This window comes from Musa acuminata, chromosome BXJ1-1 (assembly GCF_036884655.1).
Source record: "Musa acuminata AAA Group cultivar baxijiao chromosome BXJ1-1, Cavendish_Baxijiao_AAA, whole genome shotgun sequence".
Classification (NCBI taxonomy): Eukaryota; Viridiplantae; Streptophyta; class Magnoliopsida; order Zingiberales; family Musaceae; genus Musa; species Musa acuminata.
Window position 1 is genome coordinate 6,191,968 of NC_088327.1, and position 15,697 is coordinate 6,207,664.

At 37.5% G+C, this 15,697-nt stretch overlaps 1 protein-coding gene and 1 long non-coding RNA gene across 2 annotated transcripts; one reads left to right on the forward strand and one right to left on the reverse strand.

The window, feature by feature from the left end:
• Nucleotides 1-8,349: 8,349 nt before the first annotated feature.
• On the reverse strand, nucleotides 8,350-11,071 carry LOC135632401 (small ribosomal subunit protein eS12-like). The gene is made up of 4 exons (XM_065140981.1): nucleotides 10,943-11,071; nucleotides 9,346-9,628; nucleotides 8,736-8,801; nucleotides 8,350-8,628 (listed from the first exon to the last, which is right to left on the reverse strand). The coding sequence occupies exons 1-4, from the start codon at nucleotides 10,948-10,950 to the stop codon at nucleotides 8,569-8,571; spliced, it is 417 nt and encodes a 138-aa protein (XP_064997053.1). The 5' UTR covers nucleotides 10,951-11,071; the 3' UTR covers nucleotides 8,350-8,568.
• On the forward strand, nucleotides 10,781-15,610 carry LOC135632446 (uncharacterized). Its single transcript, XR_010494710.1, has 3 exons — nucleotides 10,781-11,274; nucleotides 14,732-15,092; nucleotides 15,198-15,610. It is a non-coding gene; the product is annotated as an uncharacterized LOC135632446 (long non-coding RNA).
• The last annotated feature ends 87 nt before the right edge of the window (nucleotides 15,611-15,697 follow it).

Below are 15,697 nucleotides of genomic sequence, written 5' to 3' on the forward strand. Positions count from 1 at the left end.
GTTTAGACGTAAATCTGCGTTTAGACGTAAATCTACGTTTAGACGTAAAACTGCGTTTTAGACGTAAACTGAGTTTGGACGTAAATCTGCGTTTAGACGTAAATCTGCGTTTAGACGTAAAACTGCGTTTAGACGCAAACTGCATTTAAACGTAAATTGTGTTTAGACGTAAACTACGTTTAGACGTAAACTGCACTTAATCATAAGTTATCTTAGAGTCGGCTTTTGCTTCAAAACTGATTTTTATCGAACGAACGCAGCTTTTGTTTTTAATCGCAAAAAGATTTCCGCTGCACTAATTCAAACCCCCCCCCCCTCTTAGTGCTCTCGATCCTAACAATTGGTATCAGAGCAAGGTTAACTCTCTAACGGATTAAAACCCAAAGAGAAATGACATATGCCGGAAACCAAGAGGGGCATTCTATTACTCGTCCACCCATGTTCAGTGGGACGGACTACACCTACTGGAAGACCTTGTCGAAAACGGTTTTTCAAAGTCTTCTCTTCCAATGATCGATTGGAATGAATTGGAGAAGAAGGCTTTCGCTCTTAATGCAAAGGCTATGAATGCCTTATTTTGTGCACTTGACAAAAACGAGTTCAACCGTGTTTCAACTTGTGAAACTGCATTTGATATTTGGCACACACTCGAAGTGACCCATGAGGGCACAAGTAGAGTAAAAGAGTCAAAAATCAATTTGCTGTTACATTCTTTCGAACTTTTTCGGATGAAACCGAGTGAAACCATTGGCGACATGTTTACCCGTTTCACGGATGTCGTTAACGGTCTAAAAGGACTCGGAAAGAGCTTTTCGGATTTTGAGCTTGTTAATAAGATACTAAGATCCCTTCCTAAGAGTTGAGATCCTAAAGTCACGGCTATTCAAGAGGCAAAAGATCTACGAAATTTCCCTCTTGAAGAATTAATCGGGTCATTAATGACCTACGAAATGACTTGTAAAGCTCATGAAGAGCAAGAAGACATCCTTCCAAAGAACAGGAAGGATATGTCACTCAAAACTTCTGAAGATCACTTGAGAGAAAACTCAAGTGATGAGGACTGTGACGACGACTTGGCACTTCTAACTAGAAAATTTAAAAAATTCATTAAAAGAAACAAGTTTAAGAATGATACTAAAAATAAACTTGAACCCAAGAAGGATCAAGTTATTTGCTATGAGTGCAAAAAGCCGGGACACTACAAGAGTGATTGTCCCCAAGCCAAAAAGAGAACAACAAAGAAGAAAGCACTCAAAGCAACATGGGATGATTCGAGCGCATCTGAGGAAGTGGAGTCCAACACCGAGCAAGTTGCTCATTACGCCTTAATGGCTATCGGAGAGGAGGTAACGAATTCATTAAATGCTGATTTATCTTTTGATGAATTATTAAATGCTTTCAATGACTTATTTGACGAATGCAAGAGTATCAGTAGAAAATATAAATTGCTGAAAAAGGTGCATGATAGTCTTACTTGTAAGTTTGACAAGTTAAAAGTTGAAAGTCATGATAGTTTAAATTCATGTACCAAATGTCATGATTTAGAAACTTTCCAAAAAGAAAACCTGCTACTCAAGGATACCTTGAAGAAATTCGAGGTTGGTAGCAAGTCATTGAACATGATCCTTACAAATAAGGGTCACGTTCCCAAAAGAAGTGGAATTGGATTCGTGAGAAGTTCTCACCAAAATCCAACCACCTTCATAAAAGGCTCCATCTTACATGTTCAACATCAAAACAAATGCAACTTTTGTTGCAAATTTGGACACAAGACACATTGTTGTCCATTCAAGAAAATAAGTCCAAACAATTTGATTTGAGTTCCTAAAGGAACCATGACAAATTCTATGCAACATAATAGAAAATATAGATCTATTTGTGAGGCACCCAAAAACAAATGGGTACCTAAAAATCATCCCTTCCTGTAAAAACATTAAAATTTTAGACTGGAGCAAGAAATAATATTCTGCTCCTTAATTCATAAAGGAACTTGCTATGTTTAAATAACAAGTGGAAATCATGAAATCACAAATGCGATTTGGTTACAACCTTATTTAACTTTTCAGAATTAGAAACGTATAATTCCCAAATTCACATATCCCCTTGATCTTCGAACCTATCGATTTCATTCATTCATCATCTTCGGATCCATCCTTGTATTATGAAGAAACTGAGCACGTCATGAACTTGAAAGGGTTACCAACTTGAACAAACTATCACAAACATGTGTACGACATTGGAAGTATGCATGTTAAAAGATCTATCTTGATCGTACAAGAATCTTTGCCTTAAAATAAAAATACGTAGAAAAGTTAATTGCTCTGAATGAAAACTCTTCTCAAGACAAAAAAAAAAAATTAAATTAAATTTTTTTTTTTGAAATCACGTTAGGTGCTCACTGGCTGCAGGCGGTGGCACCTCTCCAGCCAGAGGTGGCACCTCCAGCTACCACGGGTTGCCAGCGGTTGCACCGCTCCAGCCAGAGGTGCAACCGCCCGCAACTCTGCCTTTTTAACCCACGCTAGGGCCGGCGGTGAAACCGACCCCAACTCACTCCCATTCCCTCCTCTACTCCTCCAAGTCTCCTCCATCCTCATTTCACTCCTCTAAGCTTTCCAAATACCTCCCATTTCGGAGCAAAACATCAAGAGTCCTTCCTTCTCTTGAAGATTTCACCAAGGTACTCTCTAAGAAGCCCTTAAATTCTGTTTTGTTCTTCATTTACTCTTGCTCATCATCATCCCTCAAAACAGCAGTTGTTATGGGATCTAGAAGATCCTCAAGGGACAAGGGAAAGAGGAGATTAGTAGAAGAGTTTGATTTCACTCTTTTCGATTCAAAATACCATGCTGAAAAATTTCCCTCTTTCAAACTTAGATGTATCAATAAGAGAAAATACGTAGATCTAAATGAACTAAGAGACTATCCAATGGTTTGCAAACGTAGATCTACTTCCGATCTTGCAGATTAACAAACCCATCTATCCTAGGCTAGTTAGATTATTTTACAATAACATACAAATAGATGATGAAGAAAGGATGTCCACCTATCTTTTAGGACAACACATCTCAATCACTGATAGATTCATTTGTGATATGATAGGCATACCCATAAAAAGCATAGGACTTTACTTTAGAGGATCATGGGATGATGAAAGTATTGGAACATCCTATGTTGAAGCCTTAGGAACAATCTTTGCCAATCCTAACATAGCATTAATTCCTAAAAGTTGTGAACATCTATTGCCTTTGAACACTAAGATACTCCATCATATCATGACTAGTATAATTCTTCCTAAACAATACCATCATGATGAAATAAGTCAATTAGAATTAGGAACTATGTACTTAATCATGAAGGGACATGACATCTGTCTTGGTTATCTTATTCAACAAAACATGTTAGAATTATCTAAGAAAGATATGATGCTCCCATATGGTGGTATAATCACTAGAATAATAAAAGCTTACGACATTCTAATACCACCAGAAGAAGAAGTAATGAAAGTAGATCGATTCAGCATAATAAACAAAAATCTACTTCACCGACTAAGATGTTACTATAGAAACGGTAACTGGGTTAGAATCCCTAGAAGGACTGATCACCCTCAACCTGAACCAGAACCGGAAACACCAGTATTTAGGGGTACCCAATCTCCTCCGATCATTCCCTTTGAGGAAACATATCCAGTTGAGCAAACTCATACATCCATCGAAGAAATTGGGATTCGTATGGATCGATTCGAACAGAGACAAGAACGGATGGAACAACGACAAGATCAAATCCTATCTGAGCTGCAGCAAATTCATAGTCAATTTGACTCCTTGTTTAGGCACTTTAATTTTCCACCTCATCAATGAACTTGTTGAACACTTGTTGTTGTTGTAAACTTCTTATGTTACTTCTGATGTAAACATCTATCGTGATAAACTTATATCTTGCGCCTTGTGGTAAAAGTTATCTCAGATTTTTATGGTATCATTACTGTTTGGTATGTGATGTGTCCAAATTAAGAATGTTGTGCTTTGAAACTAAAAAGTTTTGAAAACCTTGTGCTTTGATTTCATAAGAAGAGAATTAGGAATGTTGATATGTCCGAATAGATAAACTTGCTAAAATTATTTTTCGGACTATATTGCATCACTTGATTGCCATGTTTCTACGTGAAAATCTGCAACAAAATCTTGTCCGAATGCATCTTATTTATTCGAATGCTATAAAACAGATTTTCTCGTACACTTTCATGAATAAATTTGATGAAGTGATATGTATGTACTCCATCCTGCAAAATCTTTATAAAGGGGGAAGAAGTTTTTAAAGCAATTTACGTAAAATTCCTCTATAAGCTTGCTAATATTTATTTTCCTGGTATCATAATTACTATGCTTTTTGTTGATGACAAAGGGGGAGAAATATATGAATTGATAAACACTGCTATGATTATGCCATTCTTGCATCATCAAGAAATATATGAACATATGAACATGTGCTGAAGTTTGCATTATGCCCTAAATTAATAATGTGAAGAAAATGCAAAACTTGCTAGAATACTTCAAATGTGTGCATCATGTAATAGTGTTTCACAGCTTTATATGATAATGTTTAAACTACATGATGAATAGTTACAAACACAATCATACAAACTTGTTGATGTATGTCAAGCCTTGACATCATCTTTGAAGAGATACATCATGATGAGTATCATGATGGGAGTATTGATAAGTTTAACTGATCTAACTTATCAATACGTCACTTGAATTCTTAGGTCTTGAATTCAAGATTGACTTATCTCAACTATGGCATATAGACGGGGGGAGTTAAGGATAACTCAATTATCAATTGATTGTCATCATCAAAAAGGGGGAGATTGTTGAATCTCGGATTTTGATGATGAAGTCAATTGTCATTTGTTATCTAATCTATGTGTTGAGATAAGTGTGCAGGATTATCTACGATGAAAGTTAGACAAGCAGCAGGAGTTGCGCCGGAGTCAAGTTCATGATCACATTGGAAGTTCGAGAGTTCGACGGAAGTTCGGACGGTCGTCGGAGGTTCTGCGAGAACAGATCCGAGAGGTCCAGAAGCTTGCCAAGCGAAGCTCGTCGGAACTTGCCAAGTGGATCGTCGCAAAGTCCAGGAGTTTGCCGGAAGTCCGCAGGAGCATCACCGAGGGTTCATCGGATGATCGACGGAAGTTCGCCGGAAACTCGCCGGAAGAAGCGATTGACGCACCGAAGCAAAGCTGCAGAAATTGTCTTAGATTTAATCGTAGTTAGCACGTTGATTAAGTTGGAAAATGGGAGATGATCCCTTTGGCTTAATCTTCGGGCAATTGGGCCCCTGAAAGACTGAAATTGGGCCGAATGGAACTAACCATTCGGACCCTGATTGCACCAGGAGGTGCAACCGCCTAGGCCAGGAGGTGGCACCGCCTGGGCTAAGCCTCCCAGCGAGACTGGGCGGTGCAACCTCCCCAGCCGGGAGGTGGCACCGCCTGAGCTCAGTCTTCGAGCAAGACTGGGCGGTGCAACCTCCCTGACAGAGAGGTGGCACCGCCTGAGCTCAGTCTTCGAGCAAGATTGGGCGGTGCAACCTCCCTGACAGAGAGGTGGCACCGCCTGAGCTCGGTCTTCGAGCTCTGCCAGGCGGTGCAACCTCTCCAGTCAAGAGGTGCAACCGCCTGATCCCGGAATTCCGGGATTTGATCGTTTTGAGCTCGAAATTTGAATTGGGTTGGGGCCTATAAATACCCCACCCATTCAGCACTGAAAAGATACAGACCTACACCGAAATCTTGATCTTTTCTGTGATTCTAAGAGCTCAAAAGTGTTGTAAAGCCTTTAAGTCTCCTCCTTCTGTTCTTCAAGTTCTTGAGTTGTAAAGTGAGGAGAGAAAGGTCTGTAAAGGTTGTCTCCTGAGCCTGTCAAAAGGAGAGAAACTGTAAAAGGGCAGTTTGCCTTCGCCTATTGAAGGAAGGCCTCTAGTTGACGTCGGTGACCTCGTCGGTGGAGGAAGCCAAAAGTGGAGTAGGTCAAGACTGACCGAACCACTCTAAATCTCTGGTTTGCGTTTATTTTGAGCACTTTATCATTACTGCAAACCTCCTTCATAACTACTGCTTTCTGCGCTTTTACGAACAAGTTCTAAGTGCTGTTCTTTCAGAATCTGCATTCAGACGTAAATCGGTGTTTTCGTACATTACAGTTTACGTTTACGTTTTGATTCTGCAAAACTGTCTTCTGCGTCTTCACGAACAAGTTTCTAAGTGCTGATCTTTCCAAATCTGTTTTCAGACGTAAACCAGTGTTTTCGTGCGATATTTACATTGCAGTTTACGTTTACGCCTTGATTCTGCAAAACTGTCTTCTGCACTTTTACGAACGAGTTTCTAAGTTCAGATCCCTTTGAAACTGCATCTAGACGTAAAATTGCGTTTAGACGTAAAACTGTCCAAACTGTGTTTAGATGTTTTAGACGTAAACTGAGTTTAGACGTAAATCTGAGTTTAGACGTAAATCTGTGTTTAGACGTAAATCTACGTTTAGACGTAAATCTACGTTTAGACGTAAAATTGCGTTTTAGACGTAAATTGAGTTTGGACGTAAATCTGCGTTTAGACGTAAATCTGCGTTTAGACGTAAAACTGCGTTTAGACGCAAACTGCATTTAAACGTAAATTGTGTTTAGACGTAAACTACGTTTAGACGTAAACTGCACTTAATCATAAGTTATATTAGAGTCGGCTTTTGCTTCAAAACTGATTTTTATCGAACGAACGCAGCTTTTGTTTTTAATCGTAAAAAGATTTCCGCTGCACTAATTCACCCCCCCCTCTTAGTGCTCTCGATCCTAACAATCTATATTTACGAAAATAATATATCTATGTTCATTTACGCAAATATCATTAGTTTTATCAATAAAAATATGAAAATAAAAGGTAAAAATATAATTTTAATATTTTAGTTAGCGGTAACGGACAATGTCGGTGATGACAAACTGTGATACTATTAGGGGCGTGGATGGCTATTGTGGATGAGGAGAACTGCGTTGAGAAGTGAGGGTCGTTTTACATCTGCATTGACATCGACATAGTTATCGAGCAACGAAAGGATTGCTTGACATTTGCATTAGTGCCAACGCAAGCGACATCACTCTGCATCTGTGTCAGCGTCGATGCAATTGTCGAGCGATGAAACGGTCACTTGGTAATTGCATCGACGTTGGTGCATATACAGAGCAGTCCTCACCTTTTGCTATTGTTCTCTTCATTTACATTAGCTACCTGTGTCTTCTAGCGATGCTACGATCCGTTACTACGGACGTCATTCGCTACAATATACTGAAACGTTAAAATTATCTTTTTTATCTTTTGTTTTCGTGTTTATGTGAATAAAACTGATGTCGTTAGAGTAAATTATTCTACATATTTTACTTTCACAATATAGCCTATGAATTGAGATGCTAAAAAGTAACTAATTATAAGATAATATATAATTAACGATTAGTTTGTTTTGTTTTTATTCTTGAGACACTCATACAATCAGCACATTCCTTTACCAAGTTTTATTATCTTTGATATATTATATTATATTGATTTATCATTGGATGTATAGAATTATTAAAAAAATATTTAATTTTTTTATTTATAAATAATTAGATATCATTTTGATAAAAGATAAAATGAAAGATTAGTTAAGAATAAATGAAATGATTAATGTTAGTGATAGAAGAAGAGATAATTTTTTTTTAAAAAAAACTTAATATAAATTATAAATAAAAACTTAAATACTCTAAACTTAATTAAAGATATAATTTTGATATATCTTAATTGTGACAAAAAATTCATCTAATTAATCCCAAGTCAAGATTTATGATTTTATTGATTCTTCATTAAACCTTGATATACATATCCATATACATTCATCTTCTTTTCTCTCTCTCTCTCTCTCTCTCTCTATATATATATATATATATATATATAGAGAGAGAGAGAGAGAGAGAGAGAGAAGAAGATGAATGTATATGGATATGTATATCAAGGTTTAATGAAGAATCAATAAAATCATAAATCTTGACTTGGGATTAATAAAATCATAAATCATAGTTAATATCAATAAAATAATTATAATTTAATAACTAATTAAAAATTCAATATAACATCAAGACCTTTTAAAATTCATTATAATTGGAAAAACATTATAAGTATTATAACCCCAAAAAAATTCAACCTAAGATCACTCCGAGATTGACTGTTAGTCTATCAACAGGAATATAAATCGAGAATTTTACCATTATGCCTTTTGAAGTATAACATGTGGCCAATCTATCCAATTGGTGTAGCAATAGTCATAAAAAATGGTGCCTTCAGAAAATTGCTGGTCCAAACAGTAAAAAATCATGACAAATCATCTAGTTTGATAAAAGTGCAAAAGAAAGTTGATTATTGAGCCCATCAAATAACCACAGAACCATGCCAAGCTCAATAAACATAATCTCACAGAATAACAACTCAAAAACTGATTCAGCCATAGAAAGTCTGAATAAATCCATCCGTTTTTGTGATTGCGCTCAATGTGACTTCACATACTCCTGAACTATATGAAGGCCCTCTGATTCTTCTCCATAATCCTGTAAACGAAAGAAGAAAAGAACCCCTCAACACTTAATAAAGTCGGATGAGAGAATAAACAGATAACAAAATGATGAGTTCAAATCTTTCGACCCGGCTTCCTAACCTTGAGGACGACACATGAACAACCCACAACTTTTCTAGCCTTTCCTTCTGAATCAATCTTACACAGCTGCAATAAAATAAAAAACCATAAGGCAATTATCTAGTGAGCATGAATACAGCAGCAATCAACATTACAAGTTAGCAATACCATAAGAACAGCGAATTCAGAATAATCACTTCATGACCTACTGAAATGATCAATGATTGGTTGAGCTGATGATTCCCTTGACAATCAAAATCAATTTTGTAGATGCATTATTTGCAAGATGAGCCACCAATTTAGCACTATTTAAAGGAAACTAAAGTTCTAGTGATCAATGCTACGGAATGAAAACAATATGCTAGCTGCTAAAGAAGTCAATAAGGTTCTGCATTTATTTTTGACAAATCATGTGCCCCCTTAAGCATGTGAATCATACAAAGGTTAACCTAGCCTAAGTTGGGGAAAACAATGAGAAAATCTACACAAGCAACTTCTGATCAACGCTTTAGAATTTAGCCATTTAAGATTTTGTAATGACGTCACAATTAGGGAGCAATTGCATCTTTCAACACAATAACTGCTGCAAAAAGAAGGCATAATTAGGATAGGACTGCTGAAGATTACTAACCCCTGCCCACTCCCCAAGTGTTTTGGCGCTTGGTACGGTCACTAAATGCACATTGTGATCAGCACATAGTGCTTTGACCAGCTTGACATAGTCAGCCTGGTTGCAGTCCTCAGCTAGGATGCAAAGTTGCGCAGCATGCTTCTCGATTGCCTTCGCAGCTTCATGAAGTCCACGAACAAGCCCATCATGGGCCAACGATTTCTTCATCACAAGCTGCAGAGCTGTCATCAAGTCCATGGGCTCTCCAAGAGCTGGGGCATTCTCAGCCGTGACAGCAACTTCACTGTCATCAGCAAAAGCACAACAATAAGATGGATGCCTACTGCTTGGGCAAAATGTTGAAAGAATTATACAGATAATTAGAAATAAAGATAACTTGACAACCTGCAGAACTAGATAATGCCATGATGACTACTTTCAATTAATGAATTTGGGGAAGCATTTACAAAGTCAGCATGTTCACCAGTGAATGAAAAATCAACTTACTAGTCAGGCAAGTAGCACATCACTCCCTCTTTTGAGGGGGGTCGAATGCCAAAACGTTATACACAAATTATTCACAAATGATTCCTAGTAACTTAAATTACCATCATACTGCAGTTTCAGATGAGAATAACAGTAAGTTGACCATAAATGAGAATTATGAACAAGTAATGCAATGCAATACACAGAAACAAGGTGCAAAAGGGTGGACCACCAAAACCTACATGTTGATTGGTTATGGTATAGCTCAAGAATATGGATCAAAAGTATGTATGACCCAACCATTCATGTCCTGTCCACTAACTCAAAACATCATCAAATATACACTTCAAGCTTGTTTTAGCAAGGGAATATTCTTTTTTCTTTGGGCTACTGTTGGTGCCAAGGAACACAACCAGTTCTCTTGGTAAATTCTTCATGCTTGCATTGGATTTCTCCAAGTTTGTGGAAAATTGAGGATGGATCTCAATAGACCGAGCTCATAATATACACAATATTGGGTCCCTCTATTTTCCAATCATCGATATAGGGTTCTTGGTTATACCTTTCATGAATCTGGCATAAGTTCCTATTAACAAGATCAATAGACCGTGCTCATAATATACACAATATTGGGTCCCTATATTTTCCAATCATCTATATAGGGTTCTTGGTTATACCTTTCATGAATCTGGCATAAGTTTGTATTAACAAGATCTTGACACCCAACTCCAAGAGATCTTATCAGTTCTTGTTTTGGTGAACAAGGTTTGTAAAATTTACCAGTTAGACCATGTTCTTCAACCACAATCTGTCAAACAGATCCCTTGGAATTGCAAATCAAGATGGGTAGAAGCAGAAAAGTCAGAAAAAAATAACACAAAATTAAAGCTACATGTTAGGAACACTGCTAAATTAGTCATTTTGCAACATTATATGTCCCTCTCAGATGATATCTATAAAAAACAACCAATGTCAAAAACGAGTATTAATTCTCCAAACAACAAAATCATATGACGAAACGGAGCAAACAACAGTAGATCACAAGTCTAAAAGAATCAAAAAATACAGCGAGAGAGAGAGAGAGAGAGAGGAGGAGGAGGAGGAGGAGGAGAAGAAGAAGTGGATAGCGTACGCAGCCATCTTCTTGTGCGTGTAACGGATGGGGAAGAAGGAAAACCCTACGATTCAGAGACACCTTACTCCTACAGATGGTGGGCGTGAAGGAGAGCGTGCCACCACAAAGGTCTTTATTAGGGTTAGGGGTGTTTTGGATGAAGTGGACCGGTCTTCATTGGAAGTTTTTTGAACCGGCTTCGGTCGAATCGACACGTACTCTCCGGCGGACCGGTCACGTGCGTTGCGTTCGCCACACGAACTCCCTCGTCTCGCTCTCCGCCACACGAACTTCCTCCTCTGTTGCCGCCTTCCTCCGCCTCGGGGAAGGTCTCCGACGCGCTTCACACTGTAAGTCTCCGTCCTTCTCCCGTCCCGCCTCTCCATCGCAAGGAAATAAGCCCTGATCGTTGTTTCGATTGCGTCAAAAATGTTCTTTTACCTCATCTAATTCCATTCCTGGGTTTGGCTGTTCGAGAGTCGTTCTTCTTCTGTTGCGTTCTCTGGTATTGTAGCTTTTCATTTATCTGAAAACTGTGGATTTTAGTTGATGGTTTAGTTGCTGACATGCTACCGCTGTGGATTTTAGATATGTGTTGATTGTGAAAAGAGAGTTTTTTTCCTCTTTGAAGGCATACTAGTCTAATAATCTCTTATTTGAACTGGTTGAACGTATCAATGTATTTGGTTTTCACTTGATTGCTCGATCGGAATGATGAATAAAAAGCAAAGAGTGAAATTTTCGAGATTTCTTGTGCTTAATTCGTTACTTTCTGAACCGTGTTCTGATTATGATGTAAATCGAGGCCAAGAGTTGTGGCCTGAGAATAACGTTTATTTGCTGGTACAGGGTTTGGAGCCCAAGGCTGCCAATTTTGAACGTTCAATATAGATTTAGAATGCAACTGCAATCATATAAGATCGAATATGGATCTGATCGAGCAATATAAATTGTATCGTCATACCTTTAACAAATAACTCCATGTCTAACTGCAAACCTAGAACATATGCCTTCTGTCCATTATGCCAGCTTTTTCTAAGTGAGAATAATTAAGATTTGCTTAGATGTAAGGTTGTTAAGATATCAGGGCTTGGTGCTGCTTATATGTGAGTATCAATCACTACATGAAAAAAGATGAGAAAAGGTTTAAGTGTTTTAAGGGATCAATAGCTACTTGAGCAAGATTAGAGGGTATAGGAAAAAGAATATGGTTTAGAGTAGGAGATGAATTGCTTAGAAAAGTTCAGTGCTGGATTTGTGAGATGGGCAGCAATAGAGGCTGGTTGGAGTGGAACTTTGAACATTGGTAGGCAACAAGAGGCTGCTGGTGAATTAGGAGCGCTATATGTGTGTCACTTTAGCTTTTTGTTGGAAAGCGAATGTATAATAGGATCTAGAAATAGTAAAGTTGCTTTGTGCAAACAGTTGAACCAACTATGGTTTGAACCAGTTCATGAGTTAATATAAACATTCAATAGAACTATCAGAGAAGTATCGGTTTGAATGCTCTAACCTGAGCCTTGTGAGAGAAAATTGTTTAATCCTAAATTTGGAGAAAAAATCTATATATAATTATTTTATTTTGATTTGGACAGGATCGTTTTAAATAGTTGAGATGAACATTTTCCACTCCTAAGATGGAGTGGCCTTGTTGCTACTAATCTAGATACAAAATTAAATGATTGTCATCAAATTTTTTCCAAAGTTAAATAACAATTGATAGTTCGTACAGTACATCACTTAAAAAATAGATTGCCGAGACATAATGGGTTTTGGAGTTGGGTTCAATTATTTCTTTGACTTATTTGTGCTGCAAAGAATAAAGTTTCTCTCTGTAGCTAAGGTTTCTTTTATTCTTCCTAGTCTCTTTAAGTCCAGGTGAACCTTGAATCTTTCCTGGTTGTATTAGCATGTAGTTAGGTTTTAAAGCAAATCTGTCTCTTGTTTATAATTCCAAGATGTTAGAAAGCAACCATCCTAGAACGGGTAATCTTGTTTTGGACCAGGTTGATCCAGCCAAGAAAACCCTGCTTTTTAAGGGATGATCCTCACAAAGTATTAACCAGGATTGGTCACACTCGTTTTGGAGCTCTAGAGGCTGATCCTAGCTACTTTGCTGATCCCAACCTATTCCAATGGATTTTGGTAGATTTAGCTGATTGTCAACCTTTTTTATCTTGAATTGTGCTTTAGGTCAAGTTACTATGGTTGGGAGAGATTTGATGATGCTTGCAGGCATAGGCTGTCTAACATATAGAAACTGTTAAAATGACATGACCTTGCCTTAATGGTGGATGTGGCTGTTAACAGATCTATTTGGTGAAAGGTCCAACACTAAATACTTCTGTTAGATTTTAGAATGACTCTGCTTCAAAGCGACTAATCAAGATTCAACCCAGAACAGTTGTGCAGATATATGATGAAGCACCTATCCTTATAAATTGTAATGTCTTTAAATCTAGAGATGTGGCCGAGTTTTCAATAATTGAAGGAGACAAAAAGAAACAAAGTAACTAAGGAGTCAGTATAAACATAATTTGTCATGATTTATGCATTATTATCTTTTAATACTTTGAGATGTGAAATTTTGTAAGATAAACTTATGAAAAATTTTGAGCATTAATAAGGACCACATAGATTCTCCATGCTCAATGCCCATCATCATAGATATCGATAAGTTTTTGACTCAAGTATATCTTGAACCTTTCTCAGTTAGGACCTGGCTAATTGCCTTCATAACAAAGTTTTGCTTTAGATGGAAACTTAATATAATTTTGAAGTTTTCATACATTATCATATTCAATTCACCATCATATGCATTTCGGAAGTTACTTTTTTAGTTAGTTAAGGTAGATACTTTAGATAATCCAAATGAATGTTCTTTATTTTTTCTAAGGAAAAACTTCATATATAAGTTGAACTTGAAGAGATTGGAAGAATGATTATAAATCTGCAATTGACGGTAATCTAAGAGCTCGAGTGTCCAGCCACATTTTAAAATAAGATCTATCTTTTTTTGTAGGTTAGGTTAGTGCATGAAGGCGTATATAGTGTGTTGATGCCATCAACCATCAATAGTGAGTAACATGCACTTTCTTTAAATTGCTGTCATCATGTTGTTTTCTGTTGTGAGAATTGTGTATGCCACGAGTGTGAGAGAACTTCAACCAACAGTCATTATGTTTCATCTGTCAAGAGTTAGTAAAGATGAATTTACAATCAGCTGTCAACTTTGCGTTGGCTCTCTTTGTTGATTCCAAGATTTTGGCCAATACAAGTTTTATGTAAAATCTGGATGTCTATAAGAATCTAAAAGCCTGTTTACTGCTAAAAAAAATATACTTTAAGTTGAAAATTTAGCTTGTCCAGTTGGGCCCTATGGAGCAAGACTCCAAACTTTCTCAGGAGCTGGTTAGACTCCCAAAGAAGGGAAAGATGTGGATCAATATTGGTCTCAAAGACACAAGCCTATGAACTTATGAAAGAACTCGAAAGATATACCTTAATTGCATGAGCGTTAGAAGTCTTTATTTTGCTTTAGCATCCAGTTAGAGGTTCTGTAACCACTGCCTTTGGAATACTGGATCTTGAATACCAAAATGGACATTTATTCAATAAACCCTTGTCCTTGTGCATTACTATATAACAATCTGTTGAAAGTCATTTCAGAACAAATAGCAAATACTTAGCGTGAAACTTGTTTCTATCATCCTGTTATTGTCTTGTGCTATGAAAGGAATATTTGAAAGTTAAGAGAATATATTATTATATTTAAAGGTAGGTTCTAATTGACTGTTTTCTTCCCAGGTTGGGCTAGTAGAGGTCGATGATGAACACGAAGAAGAGGTTGCTTCAGAGTGCACAAATTATGGCACTCACTTGTGTCTTGATATTTGATCACCAAGCCCAAAGTGCAGATGAAGCAGTCAGGATCTTTAGGGAATTTTGGAGATCAGAAAGGCTGGAAGACTGAAACACCATCACTGACCTTTTGACTGGCTTACTTCCTCAAGGAAAACAGCTAACAGACGAACTTTTACCTCTCATGGTCCTCTTTTTCACCGGTATTGAACTGCAACTGCTAGTAATGGGATGGACAAATAACTCCTCCCTGTCAGATTGGTTCAAGGAGGATGATCTGCAGCCTAGGTGTCCCATATAAGAAGAGGTTTGTAAAGCTTGTCTTTTTCACCTTAAACGTAGTCAAGTGTAGCTTTTCGGTAGTGGTAGTCTAGTTCAGGGGATCTGAGATCTATTCTTTATGTAATGCCAGCGAGACGCAGGCATTAATTGATATCAAGGGCCGCTTCTTTGGTGGAAGAATGGTGCATGCTTCATTCTATGGTGAGGAAAGGTTTAGAAACAAAGAGCTGGCTTCAATGCATTTAGAAGTACCTGGTTACCCATGGGGAACATTATTAGGCGATGAGCGTCTCCAGTGGGCTTTCTGGTAGATGATACGTCGGTAACAATTGTAGCTTGTCCATGGAGCTTAATGCAGTCGACCATGCATGTCTAAGTTTTGGTCCGAGCTATCAATTTGAGGTTCGGGTAACTCTTTGTAAAGCATTAAAGGATGTTCTTGGTGAGGATTGTAGACCTGGAAACGTGCTTACATGATCTGTTAATGGACATTGTTTGTTCCTTCTTAAAACTGCAAGCTATTGTCATCCTGGTTTGTTCTTATTTATCCTTGTCAACATAAATTTGTTCCCTTTGGATGGTATGCAATTTTTAGGTTGCATGTTATCCATCAACTCATTAATTGCTGGA